Genomic DNA, 23992 nt, shown 5'->3' on the forward strand with positions numbered 1-23992 from the left:
CTATGGAAAATCTTACGAAAAAACCTTGTTTTACCTTGAGTATACTGACAAATATCCCACAATCATGATTACTTATCTTAGTATCTAAAATTACATAACCATCGTGTGAAACCTTGTATTTTATATGCATTAACCAATACTCACACTATATTTGATCATTTTATAACTCACAGTATATTCTAACCACCATATTCCTCACGTATATAGTGAAACATTGTTTTTAACGAGCATGTGACTAACACAGACCTTAGTCTGACAAATTAACCCACATGATACATAAGGCATTTACTAACACATAGGATCTATTCACACATTAACATATATCATATGAGAACTATTGTGAAAACTTATATAGCTCATGCCTGAAGCATTTAATTTACTGCATGTTTCTGACTAACAATCATCAGCCAAGTGCACTTTGTACGAACTGAATTGATACAAAAGAGACTCGGGTACGAACAGTGCAGCCTTTCACTCTGTGTGTACGTTGTTTTGCATCTCCCAAAGCGGGATGGGAGCACGCACATGGGGAGGACGACACTTTGTAATTATTAAAACAATACCACACTGTTTTTACCAGACTCGGTCCAGTCCTGAAAACAATGCCACAACTGTCCAATTGGAGACAGTCAAGGTCAAACACTAGTGGTGTGATCAAACCTGGGAAACTTCAGTACTAACACGTGCATGCTAACATTCTAACAACGCCTCATCAACAGGCTTACGTCATTTTGAGTATAAACACGGGGTCAGATGAGAGGGGGGTCAGAACTCTTACTGAGACGGCTGTAACACTGTCTTATATGTATTGGTTCTCCTGAATATTCAGTACTTTGTAATAAATACTTGGTTTGCTTTCAACTTCACTCCATCTGTCTGAGACTCCTCTATTCAGCGAACACGTAAGGGAGTTGTAGCCCGGACGAGAGGTGGGGGTAGCCCACCTCACATTTTCATTTCTACAACAGTTTGGTGACCCCGACTTCTGACGACGAGTCTGACAGCAGGGCAGCACCGGACGCTGATCCACCCACGGCCGAACTTCTAATACAGGTGAGCAGAGCCGGTTTTATCAAATTCTGCATATTGGTTATTTCTAATTTTGGGTGGAGCGGCGGCCTGGCTGCTGTCCAGGAGGGAAGCAGACAGCAGAACAACCTATTTAAATGGGAATAGAAGTTGGGCCTATTCCTGGTATAATCCGGTTGAGGGTTCTCCCGAGGCCTGTAGCAGGCTCTTTTTGAATTTACGGATTGGATGCTGGCGTATCCCACCGGCTTCTGACGAGAAGTTCGGTTAAAGGCCAGGTGTAACGCTCACCTCGAGATTGATCCGCTCGTAAACAAGCCAGAGTACACTGATATCTATTTTAATTCGGTTTAACAGAGCAGAAGTTGTGCCTGCTCGGGTCGATGTTCCGACCTCTCTATTTTTTAATTCGGAAGAGTACATAAGCCGGTTGAGGGTTCTCCCGAGGCCTGTAGCAGGCTCTTTTTTATTTTTACGTTCATTTAATCCGGTTGAGGGTTCTCCCGAGGCCTGTAGCAGGCTCTTTTTTATTTTTACGTTCATTTAATCCGGTTGAGGGTTCTCCCGAGGCCTGTAGCAGGCTCTTTTTTATTTTTACGTTCATTTAATCCGGTTGAGGGTTCTCCCGAGGCCTGTAGCAGGCTCTTTTTTATTTTTACGTTCATTTAATCCGGTTGAGGGTTCTCCCGAGGCCTGTAGCAGGCTCTTTTTATTTTTACGTTCATTTAATCCGGTTGAGGGTTCTCCCGAGGCCTGTAGCAGGCTCTTTTTTATTTTTACGTGTTCATTTAATCCGGTTGAGGGTTCTCCCGAGGCCTGTAGCAGGCTTTTCGTATTTCTTTGATAAACCTTGAAGGTGCACCGGTGTGTGTGTCAGTAAACTGAAAAAGTGTGTGCGTATGCATAGAGTGTGTGCGAGATAGACTGAGTGCAACATAAGTGTGTGCGTGTAGAGTGTGTGTGAGTCAGAGCGGCTGTTGCTGAAATGTGTGTGCGTATGTGTTAGACTGTGTGTGGAATTATGTGTGTGCGCAGGGCTGCCGCTGCTGAAATGTGTGTGCGTATGTGTTAGACTGTGTGTGGAACTGTGTGAGCGGTGTGATTGGTTCAGTGTACGAACTCTTGTGTGTAAACGAAATAGGAATGGATGAGTACCACTGCAGGGGAGGAGTCCAAGGTGCAGTAGGTGGAGTTGGTTCAGCCTATTGGTTTTCGACTGTGAAGTTGGTTATTTGTGAATTAACACTTGTGAGATATCATAGAAAATAGAACATCAGTTCAGTAGGGAAATAGAGTAATACATTGTGAGATGGGGGACAGAGGTGAACAGGGGGAAAAGGTTTTTGTATGGATAGAAATAGATATATATATATATATAAGAAAATATAAGGATATACAAAACCTAACTATACAAGGTAAAGATCTATCTGTAAACGGAGCACTGCAGTAGATATTACTAATGGTCATAAATAATTCAATAAATAAAAGAGTAAAGTGTGATGACATCGATTACGAAAGTGACTGATGTTACATATAACTATAATATAATATAATATATGCATACGTTATAGGACAGTTCTAAAATGAAAATATGAAACTGTGAATACCCAATCATGAGTACAGTGTACTTTAATGTAAGCAAGGTTGGGGAAGTGTTAATATAAATAATTAAGTTGTTGAATAATGTCAGAGAGGTGTGTGACTGGATAAATAATTAGAGAATTTAGAGAGTTTAATACAGGGATTATGGAGACAGAATTGAGGAAAATAATTAGCTTAATTTTGGGTATTGGACTATATCTTGGGGGCGCTAACCCAACAGGGACATATGTCTAACTCTATATTCTATTAGCAAAGCTAATAATGAAAAAATGACTGTGTGTGGCTGTTTCGGAATCGTCTCCTATTGCAGAAATACTAAGCAATTTGGATTGGCCATTTTTACAATGCTTTGTCGAAACTCAGCAGTATATTTTTCCCCATATAGTTCACTATTAATTACATTATATTATAATAATATTGTACAGAAGATGTATGCTAGAAATTCCAAAATATACTATGCCATGCAGTACTGCTGTGTAAGATGTCCTCAGAGCAGGACAAATAAATATGGTTTCTTGTTTGATTCTTAAATAACCAGTTCAATGAATAGAAAATGCTACATAGTTAATAGTGAATGAATTAATGAGCGAGCCATTCCAAACACAGCTTTTTCTATCAGGTGATTTAGTCAATTCTCTTACTATTCGTTTCTTATTCAGACTGATCTCAGTTCAGTCCTAGCATCACCTATCAGACAGATGTAATATCTAATTTCTCTATGATCTCATGTATATCCGTCTATGCTAATATTTTGATTATCTTAAGAGCGATAGTAGATTTCAGAAACCAGTGAGGAAAGACCTTATTTTTATTATTATTTTTTTTTTTTAAGGAAACGCAGTGTTGCATCTATTTCAAGCTACAGGGAATTGGGTATCTTTCTGATAAGGGGACATAATCAAATATATTAAAAAATTGAGCTTTCTATTTTGCTTTCAATACGCTTTACTTTCTGCAATGAAGAACTTGCTTTACTTTCTTTCTGTATAGTATTAAATTAGACTAAAAAGAGATCTGGAAAACAGCATAAATTTAGTTTTCATGCTTATACAATGTCACCTATAAAACAAATGCATAATTTTCTGGCTGTAGCATGAACAAAATCAGCTAAGCAATATAAAATTGTTTCATCTGCATAATGGTAAAGTTTGCAATCTGAGAAGCAGAGCCAGCACTATAATTTATGTATATATATATTAAATAAACCTGGACCAAAATTTAACCTTGTGGTACACCTTTAAGGTACAGATGCCAAATCTAAATAATTATTCATTGACATGCACTCTTTTGGGTCTATTCCAGAGCAGTGACATCAAAGCAAATACTTTAAGCTAAATTAAGTGGAAGAGAAGTGGTGATAATGATGGTAATAAATAAAATATGTATACAATAATAACAAATAATAAACCATGGGTACTTGGTGCCTTGCACAGGCTTTCACAGTAAACACCAGAGTGTGAGTTTCTGACAATATGACATACCTGGGTTTGTGTTCCCTAGCTGTACCCTGCGGGGGCACTACGGCACTGAATGTTGATTAAACAGTGCTGCTACGCTGTGTGTGGTTCAGTGGGCTAGGCTGGTTAGCCAAAGACGGGTAAGATCCCAACGTACTACAACGGGACAACCTAAGGCAGGCACAGTTTCGATCTGACCACCACATGCATGTTAACAGAAAACGGAGAAAACATCGTGGAAGGGAAGCGCAGCCCAGGGGGAGAGTGAGTGGATGAATGAAGTGATGGGGTGTGTGTCCGTGGAGGCCTGGGAAGGGAAGACCAGCCCAATGGACAGTAAAAGGGTGAAACAATTTTGCGTTAAGTTCTAAAACAGAAATTCTGTTTCAGAAAAAGGGGGAGAGGTAAATAGATGATCATTATTACCACCATTATTTGCCCAATAATTATTTTATACTTTTTATCTTTTTTAAACCTATTACCTTTTTCATCCCTCACCACTATTACTAAAATTTTTGACCAATAATTATTTTATAGATATAGAGCATTTTTTTTTTAAACTTTTAGCTTGTTTATCTTTTTAAAGTATGGTTTTAAAACAACCACTATGCAGATGAGCAATTACTTTCAGCAATATTGTAAAAGTTTTAGCTTTTAAGACAAACTCAATCCTAACTTTAAAATATGAAATGTAGACACAAAATTAACTTTCACTATTCAACATGTAAGCCATTTTTTGAACAAGAAAAACAATGTGTGAGGCTTGATAAATTGTTTAAGGAAATAGAGGTATTGTTGATAATTGTGAAAAGCAATCTGCTGTGCATTGTATATGCATAAATACATATTGAAAATATTTATCAGGAAATGTAAAAGCATTGTTTGGATTTTATTTGCTAAAATAACGTGGACAAAGCAAAGCATAACATCTGTGTTTATTAATATTGATAATATTATTGTTTATAATGGAACGATTGATACAGAGAAAAATAATCACGTTCCACTTATCCCAATTCTTAAAGCACTAAATAAAATCAACTAAAACTAGAAATCAAGGCTTAATAAAATCTTGGGAATTGAAAAAGTCAGAAACATAATTTCTTGGTAAAATAACACACCACAGAAAATTAAAGTGGCAGGTAAAATAATATAGCCACAAACAGTAATTCTGAAGTCCAAGCAAAAGTAACCCAAGAAAGCCCAGTACATCAATATGGAACCATTCCTGAGACAGAAGCCACATTATGTGTAGTTTGTTTGAGTTTAAAACTTTGGGCCCTGATATTCTATTAATCAGTGTGGATATGGAGGGGAAAATAGAGCAGCTGATCATTACGATCTATATAAAAAACATGATTCAGATGTATTTCCAAATGTTTGTTTCTTATTTATTATCTATATAGTATTACCAATACAATATGAGAAGATCTAAAGGAAGCTTTAAGTGGGAGGCTTAACAGCAGGTGCGTTTAAAGCAGCAGTTTTGTGCTGTGAAGTAGTAAAATATGGTCTGTACAATGATACTGCAGAGTTGAGGTGTGTGATCTTTAGCTTGGTTAGTGTTTGTGAGAGTGGACGTGTTTGAGTTTGTGTGTGTGCATGCATGAGACATAGTGTGTGTCTGGTGATAAACTTAGGCGTGCAAATTGGAAGTGTTTGTAAGATCTAATTTGGATATAAGAGATTGGTTGGTGTGACAGGGAAGCAGTTACACTAAAAGGGTAAGGGATGTGAACAAAATGAAGGTAAAAGCAAGTAATTAATGGTGATGATAATTAAAGGTTGCAATTTAAAATTGAAAATTCCTAAAAGTTAGGGATTTAAAGCACTTTTGACATTAAAGATCATGATTGAGTATAACTGAAAATCAGGACAACTGAGGAAGGTAAGAAAACAAAAATTGGGCTGAAATCTGTGCACAGACAAAATTTAAATATGAAATAATTAACTTCCAAGGGGAAATTAGAGCTCAAGTCAAGTGTGATAAATGTATTTTAACCATGTATTTTAACTTGCAGAAAGGAGACACGGAGGACGCCTTAAAAACTTCCAAAATGAATAGTGCACCTTAAACATGATTATAACGAATACAAAAGTTTCGTTTCAGATCTGTTTACACAGGGGGAGAAGGAGAACGTGGTGCAAAGGTGGACCAGTCCAGACACAAAGTCAGGGCTCCTCCACCACTACGCACGAAAGGGGAACGAGCATGGCTGGATTGAGCCTTTCCAGGTGACTGAGAGAACAACGTATGCAGATCAACTGACAGGCGAGGGTTCTACAGCTGTGCAACAACAGAGATCGCTTAGAGAGCCAGAGGGAGCGGTGAGCACAGCAGCTGAATCGTCTGACCCAGATGGAGGCCCGCAGCAGGAAGGAGGGGTAGCACACTCACCCCGCAGCAGCAGCAGCAGGAAGGAGGGGTAGCAGAGCCCCCGCAGCACGGGCCTGGCCTGGCCACAGCAGCAGACAGCACACAGCCTGGCTGTGACCGAGGAGAGGAAGTGAGGGAGTGACTCATTCAGCAACGTTTCGATTGCGTCAAAGTACACTACATACAGAAACTCTTAAACACATCTCATTAAAGAACACACATAGTCTTATCACACACCAACTCATACTTTTCATTCACTGATATTGCAGACATCAAGAGCCAGAATAAAGCTCTTCGTACGTGGGCCTGAGGTAGTTTACCTTCAGAACCCTGAAGAAAGAAGAAAGAAGAGACGAACAAACACGCATTGCAACTTTAACATTTACACATATAGGGGTATAAACTGTGATTTGCTAAATTAGGGGGGGAACACATTATTCTTCTTTGCAGGTTGCCTTGGACGCCTGGACTTTGAAAAAAAATGGAATTGTAAAAAAAAAAAAAAAATATATACACTCTGTAATTTTAACACTTACACATATAAGGCTATAAGATAACAAGTTTATTAAATACTGGGAAACTTAGAGGGAAAACACATTTATGGTTTAATAATGGCTTGCCTGGTACGGAAAAAGGGGGTGGGACAGGTCAAAGTACGGAAACTATAACGGACAAGCATTTCCTCTGGCTATTCCAATATGGCTCCAGATAATAATAACCGTTGCCCTCATGGGTATCATGATAATAACATTGGCCATCGTATCAAAGCAAGAACAACTAACAACGGTAGAGGGAACAATTGTAAACACATCAGCAACCGTACACCCGACAAACGCAACAACTACAGACCAGACAACACAGCTTAATAGAACCAAACGATCAACCATCAATCAGCCTAACTTAAAATGCATCAGGCGCTGGGGAGGTATAGAATTAGACTAATATTGGGGTGAGATGACAATATGGACAGTGAACTTATGCGACGTGGTTACTTGTGGTAAGCAGGGGTCCAAGGGGGAAGCGGTGTACTTGTGTTGGTCCCGTGATGATAATCTTAAGTGTAACCATAAGGGGGATTCTCACGAAGACTTTCACATTAACATAAAAAAGTTTTTCACCTCATTGCAGCATTTTTTCAAGTTGAGATGCTAAAATAGAATGTGTATTTTACTATATTGTTTATTTTTTCATATATTTTTTTTAAAAAATAGAATTTTCTTATCATTTGAATCTTATATAATCCAGAATAATTCTCATTACCGTTACAGTAAATGACGAAGCTAGATCAACGGTTCAAAACATTTTTTGATGATTAATTTTTGATTAATAGTTCCACAACAAAATCCCATCAACCTAACAGCACAGTCCTTGACACTTACTTTGATCTTTTTATTTATTTATTTATAGTTAAGCAACTCTCATTACCGATACAACATTTGTAAAATATCTTTTAATTTTTTAATTAATGAAAATTATTTTAGAATATGTTTGATCAAAAACTCATGGGGACAACAGGTGAGGGGTATACTATAGTAAAATGAAGAAAAGTTATGATAAGATGTGAAACTTTTACAAAATTAACATTTTAGATCCATAACGGTAATGAGAACACAATTAAAAATGGTAATGAGATGCTCTTAGCTAATTTCACAAATAACTTAAAATGCTAATATGCTAACAACCTATAACTTTGCCAGCTGTCGAAGCCTTATATTGTGATAATATTAATGAAATAATTTATTTTTATATTTTTAAAAGTAATGAGTATTAAACCATAACGGTAATGTGAATTTCCATATATTTTTTATTTAATTTATATAAAAATAATTTTATATGAACAATTGATCCATACAGTACTACCTATTTGCTTTACACACAATATCAGAGTTTTTGTGAATTAAGTACTGATTTTAAAAATTGTCATGGACATGTTGCATGCAGCTTCATGAGAATCACCCATAACACCGATTAAGCAGCTTATAAAGCCAGACCTTGTAACAAGTGGGAACACGTAATTAGGTCGACACATGTCAATTGGGATCGGCCTATACTGGAGTGTGAGGAAGAGCAAGAGGAACTGCTGTAGATCACATAGTCTGGGGATGACTTTAAGGTTATGATGTCACTTCCTCCTTTGATAGAGTTCATCTCATTAGCCGCCTGGGTGGCAGAGGGGCTGTGAGAGAATTTTTCCTGTCAAAATAGGTTGGAAGGCTGCCGCGACAGGTTTTCGCTCTCACATTTTAGTAAAATGTTCATACACATGTTTTCAAGTGTTGAACATATGTAAATACATGATTTGGAGGAATTACGGTTTGTCGACGTATCTGTTTGATACGTCGAAAGGGGGAATTATGGAAAATCTTACGAAAAAACCTTGTTTTACCTTGAGTATACTGACAAATATCCCACAATCATGATTACTTATCTTAGTATCTAAAATTACATAACCATCGTGTGAAACCTTGTATTTTATATGCATTAACCAATACTCACACTATATTTGATCATTTTATAACTCACAGTATATTCTAACCACCATATTCCTCACGTATATAGTGAAACATTGTTTTTAACGAGCATGTGACTAACACAGACCTTAGTCTGACAAATTAACCCACATGATACATAAGGCATTTACTAACACATAGGATCTATTCACACATTAACATATATCATATGAGAACTATTGTGAAAACTTATATAGCTCATGCCTGAAGCATTTAATTTACTGCATGTTTCTGACTAACAATCATCAGCCAAGTGCACTTTGTACGAACTGAATTGATACAAAAGAGACTCGGGTACGAACAGTGCAGCCTTTCACTCTGTGTGTACGTTGTTTTGCATCTCCCAAAGCGGGATGGGAGCACGCACATGGGGAGGACGACACTTTGTAATTATTAAAACAATACCACACTGTTTTTACCAGACTCGGTCCAGTCCTGAAAACAATGCCACAACTGTCCAATTGGAGACAGTCAAGGTCAAACACTAGTGGTGTGATCAAACCTGGGAAACTTCAGTACTAACACGTGCATGCTAACATTCTAACAACGCCTCATCAACAGGCTTACGTCATTTTGAGTATAAACACGGGGTCAGATGAGAGGGGGGTCAGAACTCTTACTGAGACGGCTGTAACACTGTCTTATATGTATTGGTTCTCCTGAATATTCAGTACTTTGTAATAAATACTTGGTTTGCTTTCAACTTCACTCCATCTGTCTGAGACTCCTCTATTCAGCGAACACGTAAGGGAGTTGTAGCCCGGACGAGAGGTGGGGGTAGCCCACCTCACATTTTCATTTCTACAACAACACTTAGTGAAAAGACATGGAAAAATATTTTAATTGTTGTTTAATTTAATTGTTAAGTTATTATTATTTAAACATTATTTGTCTTGATTTGTACCCTTTTCTTTTTTTAATTAACCTAGGTGTAATCCAAGTGGGATTAAACGCACATGGCAGCAAGTGAAGATGAAATATAAAAACATAGTGAAAGTGGTATGACTTGTACACAGCTACCTAATGTTTTTACTTTTATCAAGCTTAGTTTGTCCTACAGTTGATTATGGTTTTGTAGCTGAAAGGAAAAGGGCTAAGGTAAGAAAAACAGGAGGGGGGGCACCACCGCCACCTTTTACCCAGGCAGAGGAGCTGGCACTTTCACAGAACAGTAGGAGGCCCATCCCTCATGGAATCACTGGAGGGAGCTCATCTGAGCCATTAACCCCCCAGGACACACCTCATTATATTAAAGGCATGTTCATTACATTTATAAGTTTATAGTTCATAAACTGTGAACTGAATTGATATTCCTAACATGTTTAATGCTACTAAAATGATGCAACTAAATGAGCCTCCTATGTTCCCAAATCTTACTAATCTAATAAATATCAGTGTTTAACAAAAAAATCTAAATTCCTGTTGCTGGATGATGAAACAATCTATTCTGCCTCAGAATGGGAGGATCCTGGGAGGCCTATGAAGATACAGTATGTTAAATATGTTGATCATAATATTTCATTTGATTAAACATGGTAATGTGTGTGACTGTCCTACAAAAGGTACAAAAGGAACACATAAAACTGCAAATAAAACCGACAAGACTGGAAATTGAGTTGCTGGAATATAAATTAAAGGTGGGAGTAGTTGCTGTGAGTGTATATATCCGTTTTTACCAAGAATAAGGACAAGAAAATTCACTTGTTGGCATTTTTTTCTTTAGGAAATAAATAAATCAAAAACATAGGCAAACCCTGATCAAATTTACTGTATAGTGCAGACTCTCGAAAAATCCTTGCATCATGTACAGAGCCTGGCCATTTGGCTTTAACATTAGTAATGTTGGTAGCATCACATATAATCTTAATAGAGGAGAAAATAAGTCTTTGTTATGTATTAAATATTAGTCCTTTTTGTTTTTTAAAAAGTAGTACATTTATGATCAGTACTATATTAATGCTGTGGAAGTATTTGCTGTTTACATAATCCCCTCATTTCTGGCAGGTGCTTTAATTGGAATGTGGGTTCCATCCATGCATCCAATGACTCTTGGAAATCCTAAAATAAAAAAAATTGCAGAGCTATTCATCTTTTACTTGCCATTTTTCTGATAATTTTGTAATTTTTCTTATAAAGACAAACCTGCAATTCTGTGGAATTCTTCTTTAATGTTCATTAAAGGCTTATGCCCAGGGAACACCACAGAACTGGACAACAACTGTTTTAAAGCTAGGCATACTTTGCGGACTGACCAACATACAGTTGCCTTGCCTATGTGTTCAGCGTCTCCTACATTGTACAAAAAAGACCCATTGGCAAAGAATGCATAAAGTCTGCAAAGATGTAAGGGATGATCCACGATGCGTGATATTTTAAATGTGTGGCTTTAAAATATTGTTTAGGTATAAAATTGACAGCGAGGAAAAACGGTAACGTGCAAATAATTTCAGTATCAACTGGATCCGCTTGCATGAGAAAAGTGGCCGTAAAGTTCGGAGTAAGTTAACCTGCCAGCGAGCAGATTAGCTTCAGAGCGTAAGTTGCTATAGTAACTGACTCGGGTTCTCTCTAAGCTCGGTTTCTGGAACGGAAAATCCGGAGTTTCCGTTAACTCAGAGTTTACTTACCCGGTTTTGTCACTTAACCCGCTTTCTGGAATACTCCCCAGATCCAGTGGTTTTCTGAATATTTTCTTTTCTTAGCTAGTGAAGACAATGAGGGTTAAAGGACAGTTTTATATGCAGCATGCATATATACCTATTGTATTTTACAAACAAGACCTTAAACTTATTCTAAGACCTGAATATGCTCCTTGATATCATCCCTAATCTAGTTCCAGTGACAGAATGTTGTTTTTTAAAACATTTTAAAATGGTAGTAAATAAAGAGATTTAATGACAATGTCAATACAGTATCATAAAAGATTACATTCTGGTTTCAAACTGCAGTTCTGAAAATAAATATCTAGTCAGCATATCATCAACAAGTTAATCACTTAAGTTGGTACATTCATAAATGTACAGTGTCTTTTCAGTATTGTATATACAATTCAGCATTCTTATACAATTCACATAAAATCTTCTACTCAGCTTAAGGAGTAAGGTTTCCTTTGGATGCATAATATGTGCTAGTTCCTTTAAAAGAGTTATGCATGACTTTGCATGTGTCCCTCGTGGTACAGTACAGGCCAAAAGTTTGGACATACCTTCTAATTCAATGCGTTTTCTTTATTTTCATGACTATTTACATTGTAGATTCTCACTAAAGGCATCTAAACTATGAATGAACACATGTAGAGTTTTGTACTTAACAAAAAATGACCTGACCTCCACAGTCACCTGACCTGAACACAATCCAGATGGTTTGGGGTGAGCTGGACCACAGAGTGAAGGCAAAGGGGCCAACAAGCGCTAAACACCTCTGGAAACTCCTTCAAGACTGTTGGAAAACCATTTCAGGTGACCACCTCTTGAAGCTCACTGGGAGAATGCCAAGAGTGTGCAAAGCAGTAGTCAAAGCAAAGGGTGGCTATTTTGAAGAAACCAGAATATAATTATTTTTAGTTATTTCACCTTTTTTTGTTAAGTACACAACTCCACATGTGTTCATGCATAGTTTCGATGCCTTCAGTGAGAATCTACAATGTAAATTAATGTAAATCATGAAATGAAAAAGATAAGGTGTGTCCAAACTTTTGGCCTGTACTGTATGTGACTAGTGCACATCAATGGTCATCGTTGTACAGCTTCAGAAGACACCACATATCCTTTCCCTGCTGGAATCCCCGCACCAAGGGCTGTGATCCAATTTCCAGTGTCACGAAACTTCAGCAGGATTTCAAACACTACAAAAAAAGAAAATAAAACTTTACAGTCCAGAATAATGATGGCTTACTTTATTAAATAGGTGCCTTATGATTATTAACCACTAACAGTAGTGCTGATCTGAGCTGGTATTTAGGGAAGGAGATAGAGAGGAACAGACCTTGATTGATGGCTAGAATTTTCGAGTGAAAGTTCTTGGGGTTGGGTTTCTTCACCATGTACTCATCAATGGGCAGCCTCGCCATGTAAACACCAAGCTCTTTCGCTCTTGTGTAGCTTATTTTCTGTTAGAGGGTCAACATTCAGTAATCATGATCAGTACATTACAATAACCTTATTGTAGTACACTACAAAAACATATCACAATAAAACCACATGTTGCAATAACTTTCCCAAGCTAAAATCTGACAAACAACAGTATATCTGGAAAATTGACAAAAAAAACAATGTCACAAACCTTTTGAATGCTCTCATCAACAAGACCTCCAAGAATGTAGACTTTGTCTTCATCAACTCGCTCTAAAGCTGAAAAGTAAACAGCACATCACTTGTAAAATTACGTCCAAAGGTGTCTCAGGGAATTAGTATCTAAATGTATTTTAAACTATGTTTTAATTAATTATCAGTTATAAAGTAATGCAAAGCACAAACCTTCACTTGCATCTGGAGATAAGTAAACAATGTCTTGGGAGGGAAATAAATCTATCCAGCTCTCTTCAGTGACATCTATCTGTGATAAAAGGGATAAGTAGCAAAGAAATTAAATTAGAGCTATTAGACATCACAGACACTTCCATAATTTATTTATTTTAATTTACTGATCTATCATCTGCAGAGTGCTTTAAAATGAACTGAACAATTGACACCATGGTCATGTGTAATTAATGTATATGAGATTAAATAAAGTATTCGGTCCATTGTTTATTTTCTACAAACACCTTTCCACTGGCTTTGTATCACTCTAGTCTCTAATCAATCTAATCATTGCTGTTTAGAATGAGTGTCCACAAACTTTTGGGCATATAGTTTAAATGCAGTGTGCCAAGTGGTCCTATAAACACCCATGTGTTTATGTTGTGAATGTGAACAATGATATTTTATTCTATATCTTGAGTTCTATTGTTTTGACACAGCAGTACACTTTGTCTGGGCACTCTAAAATGATACATGTTCATACGTTTTCAAAACTTTTGTATTGTTTGCAGTACTGACCATGTAGTTGAGAAAGCCATCATTCATTCTGATGCATTCCCTGTAAAGCAGACCATCCTTTTTTAGGTCAGACAGAAAGAGATGGAAAGGCTGCAAGGATTTTTTGTTGGACCCATAGAGTCTTCTTATTTGACCGGCAAGACGACTGATCTCCTAAGAGTAAAAAGAATTAAAAAATGGAAAATAAATTATCATTAATTTCCACAATTGTGTTAAATATTTAAACTATATTTTACTAAATCAATTTACAAAAAACAGAAGAATTTATATGTCCAATCTGATGGAGTCTCTCACTTTGTGTGACATGCAGTCAGTCATGCTCAGATCAACACATAGTCTTGGTCCACTTGTTCTGGCCTCCTCTAGTCGCTCCTTGGTGATTGCCTTGAGGACACGTTTACTAAACTGTGGGTCCACGTCTATAGAAGATACATATTAAACACAAAAATTAAACTGTTAAGAAAAAGATAAGATGGTGAACATAGTGACACTTGATTATTTTTTCAGTAAATTAATGTAAATTCGATAACCAGTTGGAATTAAAAGACTTTTCAACCTATGTGTACTATACCCTATAGGCGACAAAGTCTCCACCGACATTAAATAAATGCGTTTTTTAAGGTTAGAAAATGTTTATAAAAATTTAAGCGGGAGTGGAATGTTTCATTACTCCAAAGAAACACATTTAATGTGTATTATTAAAAACAAAATATGGTTAAGGGTTTGTGCCCCTTTAGGTATATCCCCATTAAAGCAGATGGAGTTACCTTTTTCTTGCTGGTTCTGCCTCCTCCTGAGTTTTTCCTCTTTTCTTTTGCTTTTCTTTGCCTCCAGCCTTCTCTCCCAGTTCCGCTGCTTTCTCATGACATTCTTCTGCATGGTCACCATAAGAAAGACACAGAATCACAAACTTTAAGTCTATTAATTCAATGACATCTAAACTTTAGAAGTTCACAAATTACAACAGTATTTTCAACAAAGAGGGGTTTGAAGTTTCAGTCAAAGGTAAACTATTAGATGTTAATGTTTAGAATAAACTATTCCTGGTAGAGGTGTAAATGTTTCAGTCATTCCACACAACCCATTTGAAGGTCATGAAAACCCATATTTCAAGGCATATAACAAATCTTCCACTTAGAAATAAAATAAATTCCACTTAAGTATAAAAATAAAGAAAACACATTGCATTAAAAGAGGTGTGTACAAACATGTATGTTTGTATATATCTATCTATATCTATCTGGCTGTCTGTTTTTAGAACTCATTCAGAAATATGCAATATACAATATATGTTGGTATTGTACTTTTAGCATTAATGTGAAAGTTATCCAGTTTGGTTTTGCACAGCTGGCCCAAAATTACTGATTAATAATTTACAATTTACATCTCATATTATGGACAGTTAACAGTAAACAGTATTAAGTAGATTCCTACAAATTCCCAAGACTAGATTTAGCACCGTGTTAGTGATAAATACACAGCAGCTCTGTCTCATTCTAAATAATATTGGTGAACTTACAGAGCAGATCAGAGCAGATTCCTCTCGGTTAGCGGAACTGGAGTCCAATTCCACATCAATATTGAGCAGCTCCATCATATCAGACACAGAGTCCACATGCTGGAGCTTCTGCGGCTGCTCTTCACAGCTGGAGCTCTTCTCTGAGAGCTGTATGTCTACATTCATCTCCAAGACAGCGACGAGGCGCAGATAAACAGGAGGAAAACAGTTCAGTTAAACGGAGAAACTCATAAACTCGGGTCCTGTGAGCTCACCGTGACACACCGCGACCAAACTACAGCTAAAAAAAACATCAAGGCTTCACAAGCAGCTAAATGAACAGAGAATAAAAAAAGAAAACGGATTAGAAAAAAGTAAATAAAACAAAAACCCTCAGCCTCGGTTTCCTGCAGATACTTTACACACGCGGGTCTGTCGCACGTTGATGACGTATAGTGCAACCGCTAATATACACCCCCTCTCCCTCAGGTAAATTCTCTCAGGGAAACCGCTCTGGAAAAAAATGAAGAGACCACTTCAGTTTCTGAATCAGTTTGCTATTTATAGGTATATGTTTGAGTAAAGGTTGAGTTGATTCTATATAATACGGATAATATTTCTCCCAAATTCCATGTAAAAATATTGTAATTTAGAGCATTTATTTGCAGAAAATGAGAAATGGCTGCAATAACAAAAAAGAACTTTCAGACCTCAAACAATGCAAAGAAAACATATTGAACAAATTCATATTCATAAAGTACAGAAATAAATATTTGGTGGAATAACCCTGTTTTTTAATCACAGTTTTCATGCATTTTGGCACATTCTCCTCCACCAGTCTTACACGCTGCTTTTGGATGACTTTATGCCACTCCTGGTGCAAAAATTCAAGCAGTTCCGCTTGCTTTGATGGCTTGTGATAATCCATCATCCATTATATTCCAGAGGTTTTCAGTTTGGTAAAATCAAAGAAATTTATCATTTTTTAAGTGGGCTCCTTAGATAATAATAATAATAATAATAATAATAATAATAATAATAATAATAATAAGCAAAAAGGTAAAATACCCTTTTTGTTGCCCTATTTGTATTTTTAGATCTTTGTGAAAATATGTATTATATATAATATATACTACTATAATATATATATATATATATAATATTATTCGTATTAAAACGATATATATATATATATATATATATATATATATATATATATATATATATATATATATATATATATATATATATATCGTTTTAATACGAATAATACTACTACTAATAATAATAAAAGGCAGAAATAAAAAACTAAAAAGCATGTAAGTAAGTGCTTGCATACAAAGAAACAGGTCAATACGTAGTTAAAAGACCCTTTTTGTTGCCTTTAAATAAGAGCTTATAATAATATAATATGATATAATATAATAGCAAAAATTAAAGTAGCATAGTCAACAGCAAAACAAAAAGCTAAGTATTATTATTATTATTATTATTATTATTATTATTATTATTATTATTATTATTATTATTATTATTATTATTATTATTAAATAGAATAAAGAAAAAAACATAAATACAAAAAACATCTAATAAACAAGAGGCATATTAGAATACATCCATTATATATAACATATGAGGATAAAATATAAACATTAACATATTAAAAACATATTTAAATGAGTGCAGGCTTTCTGCAGCTCAGATTTTATAATATATTTTGTAAATGCTTAGACAGTGTAGAAATGTTACCAGAGTGTAAATAAGTCCCATATGTAAATAAGAGAAAACTTATTAACATAAGAAAAAAAAAACAAATAGAGACTAAAAACTATAAGTTCTATTCCACATAGATATAAGGCAATAATCTCTTAAATTATAATAATAATATTGCACTATATTTTATGATTGATCTGTATTTGTTTTAGTTTTAGATAATTCAAAGCTGTACGTATAACGATGTCCACCCCCTGTATATAAACAATTTTAGAAACTTAATTTAAGCCAAAGACAGTTTTCCTGTATAGCAGGTCATCCTCTGAAGGAAGGAAAACAGTTTGGGAACACTTTTATTATCCTTTCTCATGTTTTTGATCTTTCCAGCTATTCTGAATAGTTTGCATTCTACTTACACTGTCCTGACTCTCCAACATTTAAAAAGTTGAACAAAAGAAGTGATAACTCACTGAAAAAGACAAAGTGAAACTGATTGAATCAGGAAGTTCAGCTGGAATAACCTTATTCCCAGCAGGAGCTGATCTGAACTACTGGATATTCCGTAACTCTGAGAAGAGGTTCAACACAGACGATTCTGACGCTCCAAGAAAAAGAGAAGAATAAAGGTATGACCTTTAGTGAAGGATTCATAAATCAAACGTTTGGTCAGTGTGAGCTTCATCACAGTGAACTAAATAAGTAAACAGTCAGGTGAAGACAGTCTGCTGACACTGGGAAAGTGATGATATCCAGATCTGAAATATTGATGTAGAAATACAGTGTGATTATCGTCTCCAACAAGACAAATTAGATGTGATGCTCACTGAGTGAATTCTCCAACTGAGCTGATAAACAGGGTGAAAGTTAAGCTGTTGTGTTAACTGGTTTAAAGTAGAGGGGTGAAAACTGAGTGCAGAAAAACACTTATTGAAACAGAGCAGAGAGTGAGAAAGTGTGAATGATATTACTGAGCTGAGAGGTGTGACTGTGTTCAGTATAATGAGGAAAAGACATTTTACACTCTGCAGATACACAACACTGCAATCTCAGGAGATCCACAGACAGTGTGTGTATGCGAGAGCCTGATATAATACCTGCCTAGTGATTTAAATTTAATCAAACAAGTGTGTGTGTGTTCAATGTGAGAGATTAGTGATGTTATTTCTGCTGAATTGATAGGAGGTGGAAGAAAATGGCTGAATTGTCAACACAGCAACCAAAACAAGGCAGAAGGAAGAGCATGGATCTCTCAATTCAGTGTAAGTTCAGTGTAAGGCAGTTCATATCAGTACAGTGTAATCACAATAAATTAGATTATTCACTACATGGGTTTACATTTACAGTTTTGCGTAAGTGGTGAAACAATCTGAACAGCAGCAGTGTAAAGTGTGTTGTGTTCAGTACAGGTGAATGAATAAGGCAAAGTCTATAATATTATAATATTACTCACAGAATTGACTGAACATGTTCATTTTTCTTCCACAGTCCTTGTACAATATATGCTAAAATAATCTACATATAACAACCACAATCTAAAAGAACTGATATGATTTAAATTCTAACCAATTCTAACCAATGAAGCCAAACTACCTTAGAGTTCTGTTCAATTTTTGTATTTATTAGTTGTTGTCCACCCTTCAGACCAGAAAACCCTCATGAACACCTATCACTATCACCTATCACAGTGGTAGAATCAGTAGAAAGGCCCCTCTATTAGCCCACCAGTGATGAAATACATTATTATGTAGGTGGTAGCTGATATGGTAGTGTGTATTATGCTGTAATACAGTGATTTATCTGTGTTTTAGACACTTCTGTTCCTGTCAGTTCAGTGGTCCAACACCCCAAAATGTCCAGGTATAAATGGTAGCCCTATATTCAGAAACTGACCGCTGATAAAGGGTATAGCCTCTGCTCTAGTATATATATTTAAAAGCAGTTTATACATTCTTAGACAAAAAGTATCAGTGATGGGTGTTAAAGCTCCCAAACTACCACTGTGCCTCTTACACTCATACCAGTGAAACACGCACTACCATAATCCAATATCTGATAAATTCCACTGTGGACTGTGTGGAAACCGCAGTGGAGAACCCATGTTTAGCTGTTGATTTAGATGATTAAATAAACATTTAATTTATTACAAAAATATGACAAAATTGTTTGAACTGATCATGGAAGCCTTCTAAAGAACAAAGTATGATATCATAAATGTTTTAATGTTTCTTGTTAATGCCAGTGTGTCTATGTATTTAATAGATTTCTAAATTTCTTACATTTCTAAAACTATCTTTTTTACCACTCCTGCACAGTTTCTGGTGACTCCAGCGGTCTCCTGTCTGAAGATCAGTTCTTGTGTTCTATCTGTCTGGATGTGTTCACTGATCCAGTCACCACTCCATGTGGACACACTTTCTGTATGATCTGTATTAAAACATGCTGGGGTGACAGTCAGCAGTGTAACTGTCCATTATGTAAAGAGAAATTCACCAAGAGACCAGAACTGAAGGTCAATACAACACTGAGAGAGGTGGTGGACCTTTTCAAAAAGAAACGTGGTCTAGGTAATAATGAGGTTCTCTGTGATGGCTGCACTGGTGAGAAGGAGAAAGCTCTGAAATCTTGTCTGGATTGTGTTGCTAGTTTGTGTAAATCTCATTTAGAGTCTCACTATACAATTCCAAGATTTAAAAAACACAAGCTGATAAACCCAGTGAAGAACCTGGAGAACTACATTTGCCAGAAGCATGAGAAACCCCTGGAGCTGTTCTGTAGAGATGATCAGACATTTGCGTGTCAGTTCTGCACTGTAACTGAGCACAAAAATCACAACACTGTTCCTATAGAGGAGGAGAGTGGACAGAAGAAGGTAAGAGGCAGCTTTATTATATACCTAAAATTAAAAAGCAAAACATTTTATTAAACATTATACATTTTAAATGAAAACACAAACTTCTAACTAACCACTCTGCTTACAGACACAGCTGGGAAAGACACAGACAGAGGTGCAGCAGACAATCCAAGACAGACAAAAGAAGATCATAGAGATCAAACACTCAGTAGAGATCAGAAAAGTGAGTGAAACATCATATATGTTCAATTGTTTTCAATCTGCAGTTTTGATTTTGCAGGAATTTATAACCTGCTCACAGCTGATCATAGTGATTTTATTAAAGTTAAAGTTGTTCCTCCATCAGAGAAACACAGAGAAGGAGATTTCAGACAGTGTTAAAGTCTTCACTGCTCTGATTCGCTCCATTGAGAGAAGTCAGGCTGAGCTGCTTGAGGTGATGGAGGAGAAGCAGAAAGCAGTAGAGAGGCGGGCTGAAGAGTTCATTAAAGATCTGGAGCAGGAAATCACTGAGCTAAAGAGGAGAGACACTGAGCTGGAGCAGCTCTCACACACTGAGGATCACCTCCACCTCCTACAGGTCAGTGTTCCTCTATCTGCTCAATGGTAATGCAGCACATCTCACAACAACACTGCCCATGCTGAGGATCTCTCCTCTCTCCTGCTGGACTGTAGATTTACCCATCCCTGTGCAGACCCCCACACACCACCAACTGGACTGATATCAGTGTTGACTCTTATCTGAGTGTAGAGACTGTGAGGAACGCTCTGTCTCAACTTCAGAAGAGTCTGAATGAAGAATTTTCTGAAACTCTTTGTGGGAAGACCAGAGAACCAGGTAAGGAACTTCAACATGTTTTCTATCCTATATCATGTCTACCTGACTAATGGTATGTTGATTTCGAGATTGGCTTTGAATCAACTTTTTAAAATCTAATGATTAATAATATGTATGTAATTAGTCGCAACAGGACTGAAGAGGATTCAGCAGTATTCAGGTACAGTATAATTTCTGTGTTATTATTTTTATATTATTTTTAAGTCATCATTTAAAAATAACCCATAATAGCAACCCACACTTTATAAAGTACTGTTCTCTTAGTGTGAACCAGTTGATGATGAATTAGTTTATTATCTGATACTCGTATCACACACTGTTTGTTTCTCTCAGTGGATGTGACTCTGGATCCTGATACAGCTAATCCTTATCTCATCCTGTCTGACGATGGAAAACAAGTAAGGCATGGAGACACAGAACAGAATCTTCTTGACAACCCAAAAAGATTTACCTTGTATTTCAATGTTCTGGGAAAGGAGGGATTCTCCTCAGGGAGATTTTACTATGAGGTGCAGGTCAGGGGGAAGACTAACTGGACTTTAGGAGTGGTCAGAGAGTCCGTTAACAGGATGGGAATTCCACCGACACCACAGAATGGATTTTGGACTCTAGAGTTGAAGTATGGAAATGAGTACACAGCTGGTTCTGATCCCCCAGTCATTCTCCCCCTGAGAGAGAATCCTCAGAAGGTGGGGGTGTTTGTGGATTATGAGGAGGGTCTGGTCTCCTTTTATGATGTGGAGGCCAGGTCTCATATCTACTCTTTCACTGGTCAGTCTTTCACTGAGAAACTCTATCCATTGTTTAACCCCTTTAATAGAGAAGGGGGCAAAAACTCAGCCCCCCTGATCATCTCACCCGTATCAAACACTGAATAAATATTCATCAGTAACTGTAATGAGATCAGCAGAAGGAATGATGACATTTCAACATTTGTTCAGCTTTTAACAATCAATTTTATGGACAATTTTATGTCCAACAAATAAATATACAATGATTAACAGTCAAAAGAGTACAAATTTGGAGCTGATGTTCTCTTCAGCAGTTTAGTTTAAATATTTTTTTAAAAATGTAAATCATCAAATTAACATAAACTAAATTTTATATAAACACAGAGTAATTTGTCTAAATTTAAGAATAACACATTTAAGAATAAGTTTAAGAAAAACACATTTTCACATTTTGGCACAATCACATCCATATGATATGCTTGGAGTGCTTGGAACCCTAATTTTGTTACATATTGAAGTAATCCATCCTATATTTTTATTAATTTTCTTCCTGTAAAAATATGATTACCTCTGTTTTAAGATTGTTTGAACTACATTTGAAATTAATTTTGGGTAATAATCACATTTAGCCTTATTGACGTACTGATGAATAATGACTGAATTTGTTTCAAAATTCCTGTTTTTCACTTCTACAGTCTTTACTTCTTGCTGTAAAAAGTAAGATTTGATCAGACAACCATGTTTTTTATTTGGTAGGTCTACAATGGTGTGTGTTTGTTTTGACTGTATACTAAAATGCTCATGCACTGTATTAATTTAGTAAAATTCAGAAATGTAATGGATATCACAAAATGTTATGTGCCTGGACAATGATCAGTAAAACCAATAACAAAGACCAATGAGGAGCAATTATATTCCTCCTAAAATTATTAAAATTTAAATTCATCCTGAAATGTTTAATTTGAGACTATTTAAATCAGAAATCAATAATCTGTTGTGAGAGGTTTAGGTTAGTCATTTAAAAGTGAATGTTTAATTTTACATTATTTAAAGTGTTTACCACATTTCATACAATAAAAGTAAGCATATAAAGCTTATGATTACTGTGGTTTCATTAATTAATTTTATTAATCTTGAATTCATTCTGTAAAGAAACTGTTTAATCTTAAAATTAATTATTAAGCTACAACTAAGTAGATTGTTTGATTATAAAGAATACAAATTAATTAAAGTGTATTTCAAGACAGCTCTCTCTATCTATATTTGCCTACATGGAACTACATCGCCACTATATTGTTTATGTGCTCTGCATCTTGTTGCTTCAGTCCCAGGATGACCCTGATGCAGCTGGCTGATATTAAACACGTGCAGGATTGGTGATTCCTGAATTATGAGTTCATTTTAAGGGGTGTGGACTGTTGTGACAAACTACCATAGAAGCTGATCAACAGTTCATGATGGGGTCTGTGATTGTATCTATACAATGTGAGGACAGGACTTGAACTGCTGCGACGTCTCATAGGTCATCTGCAACAGGTGGAGAGATGTGTTAATTATGGTAATGAGGGGCTAATGGCCTGTGTGTTTTGTGACAGGATGAAATCACGAAACAGTAGTGTCAGTTTTACTTTTTTGACTGGATGTAAAAGTAAGTGTGAGGACATGCAGTTTTATAGTTAAAATAGTAAAGACTGAGTTATGTTATTAACAATCTTAATCAAGCATGAAGACTGTTTTAAAATATTTGGTGCATCATAGCTTTTTTTGTGCCCTGCTGTTCAAAATTCACCATTGTTTTGAGATCCTTCTTTAAATCAGAATAAAGAACTCTTGAATGAATCAGGACTACAGACTCTTTACTGAAATGAAAATGAAAAGCACAAAGAGAAAAGACCAAAGAACTGCTGGGATTCAGATTTCTAACACTGTGAGCACTGTGACCTCTGTCCCTTTCATTGTCACTGAGAAGTTAGGACCAGTTTTTATTACCTAAACAGCATACTGAACCTTGCTCTAAACTGCTGCTGTAAAACAATTAAAACATCAGTTGAACCCTTGGTGTTCAAAGCATTCTGTTTCTTGTGATTCTTAAGGATTTTTTTAAATGCAGCCTGCTGCATTATAGTCTTATCTGCACCAGCAGGACATTTTTAACAATTTCACATCACATATTAAAGAGTCATTGATGAGATTTGTTTGTTAATACTAAAATTTGGATCTGTAAGCGGTTTGTACCACAGAAGAAATTGCTTGGCAGGAATTGTTCAGTGGTGATATCAGCCATACTTCGGTTGAGTGTAATGTCTCTAAAAGTAAGTATATCAGATGGTTATGAATACACTGTCTGATGTCT

At 36.0% G+C, this 23992-nt stretch overlaps 2 protein-coding genes across 2 annotated transcripts; one reads left to right on the forward strand and one right to left on the reverse strand.

The window, feature by feature from the left end:
• Positions 1–11836: 11836 nt before the first annotated feature.
• trmt10b (tRNA methyltransferase 10B) lies at positions 11837–15960 on the reverse strand. Its single transcript, XM_007238407.4, has 8 exons — positions 15528–15960; positions 14776–14881; positions 14303–14427; positions 14009–14161; positions 13448–13526; positions 13254–13321; positions 12957–13080; positions 11837–12816 (listed from the first exon to the last, which is right to left on the reverse strand). The coding sequence occupies exons 1-8, from the start codon at positions 15690–15692 to the stop codon at positions 12704–12706; spliced, it is 933 nt and encodes a 310-aa protein (XP_007238469.3). The 5' UTR covers positions 15693–15960; the 3' UTR covers positions 11837–12703.
• A 1689-nt stretch (positions 15961–17649) lies between these two features.
• Positions 17650–23453, forward strand: LOC103042841 (E3 ubiquitin-protein ligase TRIM39). The gene is made up of 8 exons (XM_049483054.1): positions 17650–17845; positions 18399–18478; positions 19532–20088; positions 20198–20293; positions 20417–20650; positions 20746–20908; positions 21033–21068; positions 21242–23453. Exons 2-8 carry the CDS (start codon positions 18412–18414, stop codon positions 21784–21786), a joined length of 1698 nt encoding a protein of 565 aa, XP_049339011.1. The 5' UTR covers positions 17650–17845; positions 18399–18411; the 3' UTR covers positions 21787–23453.
• Positions 23454–23992: the final 539 nt, after the last annotated feature.

Source organism: Astyanax mexicanus, chromosome 8 (genome assembly GCF_023375975.1).
Source record: "Astyanax mexicanus isolate ESR-SI-001 chromosome 8, AstMex3_surface, whole genome shotgun sequence".
Taxonomy (NCBI): Eukaryota; Metazoa; Chordata; class Actinopteri; order Characiformes; family Acestrorhamphidae; genus Astyanax; species Astyanax mexicanus.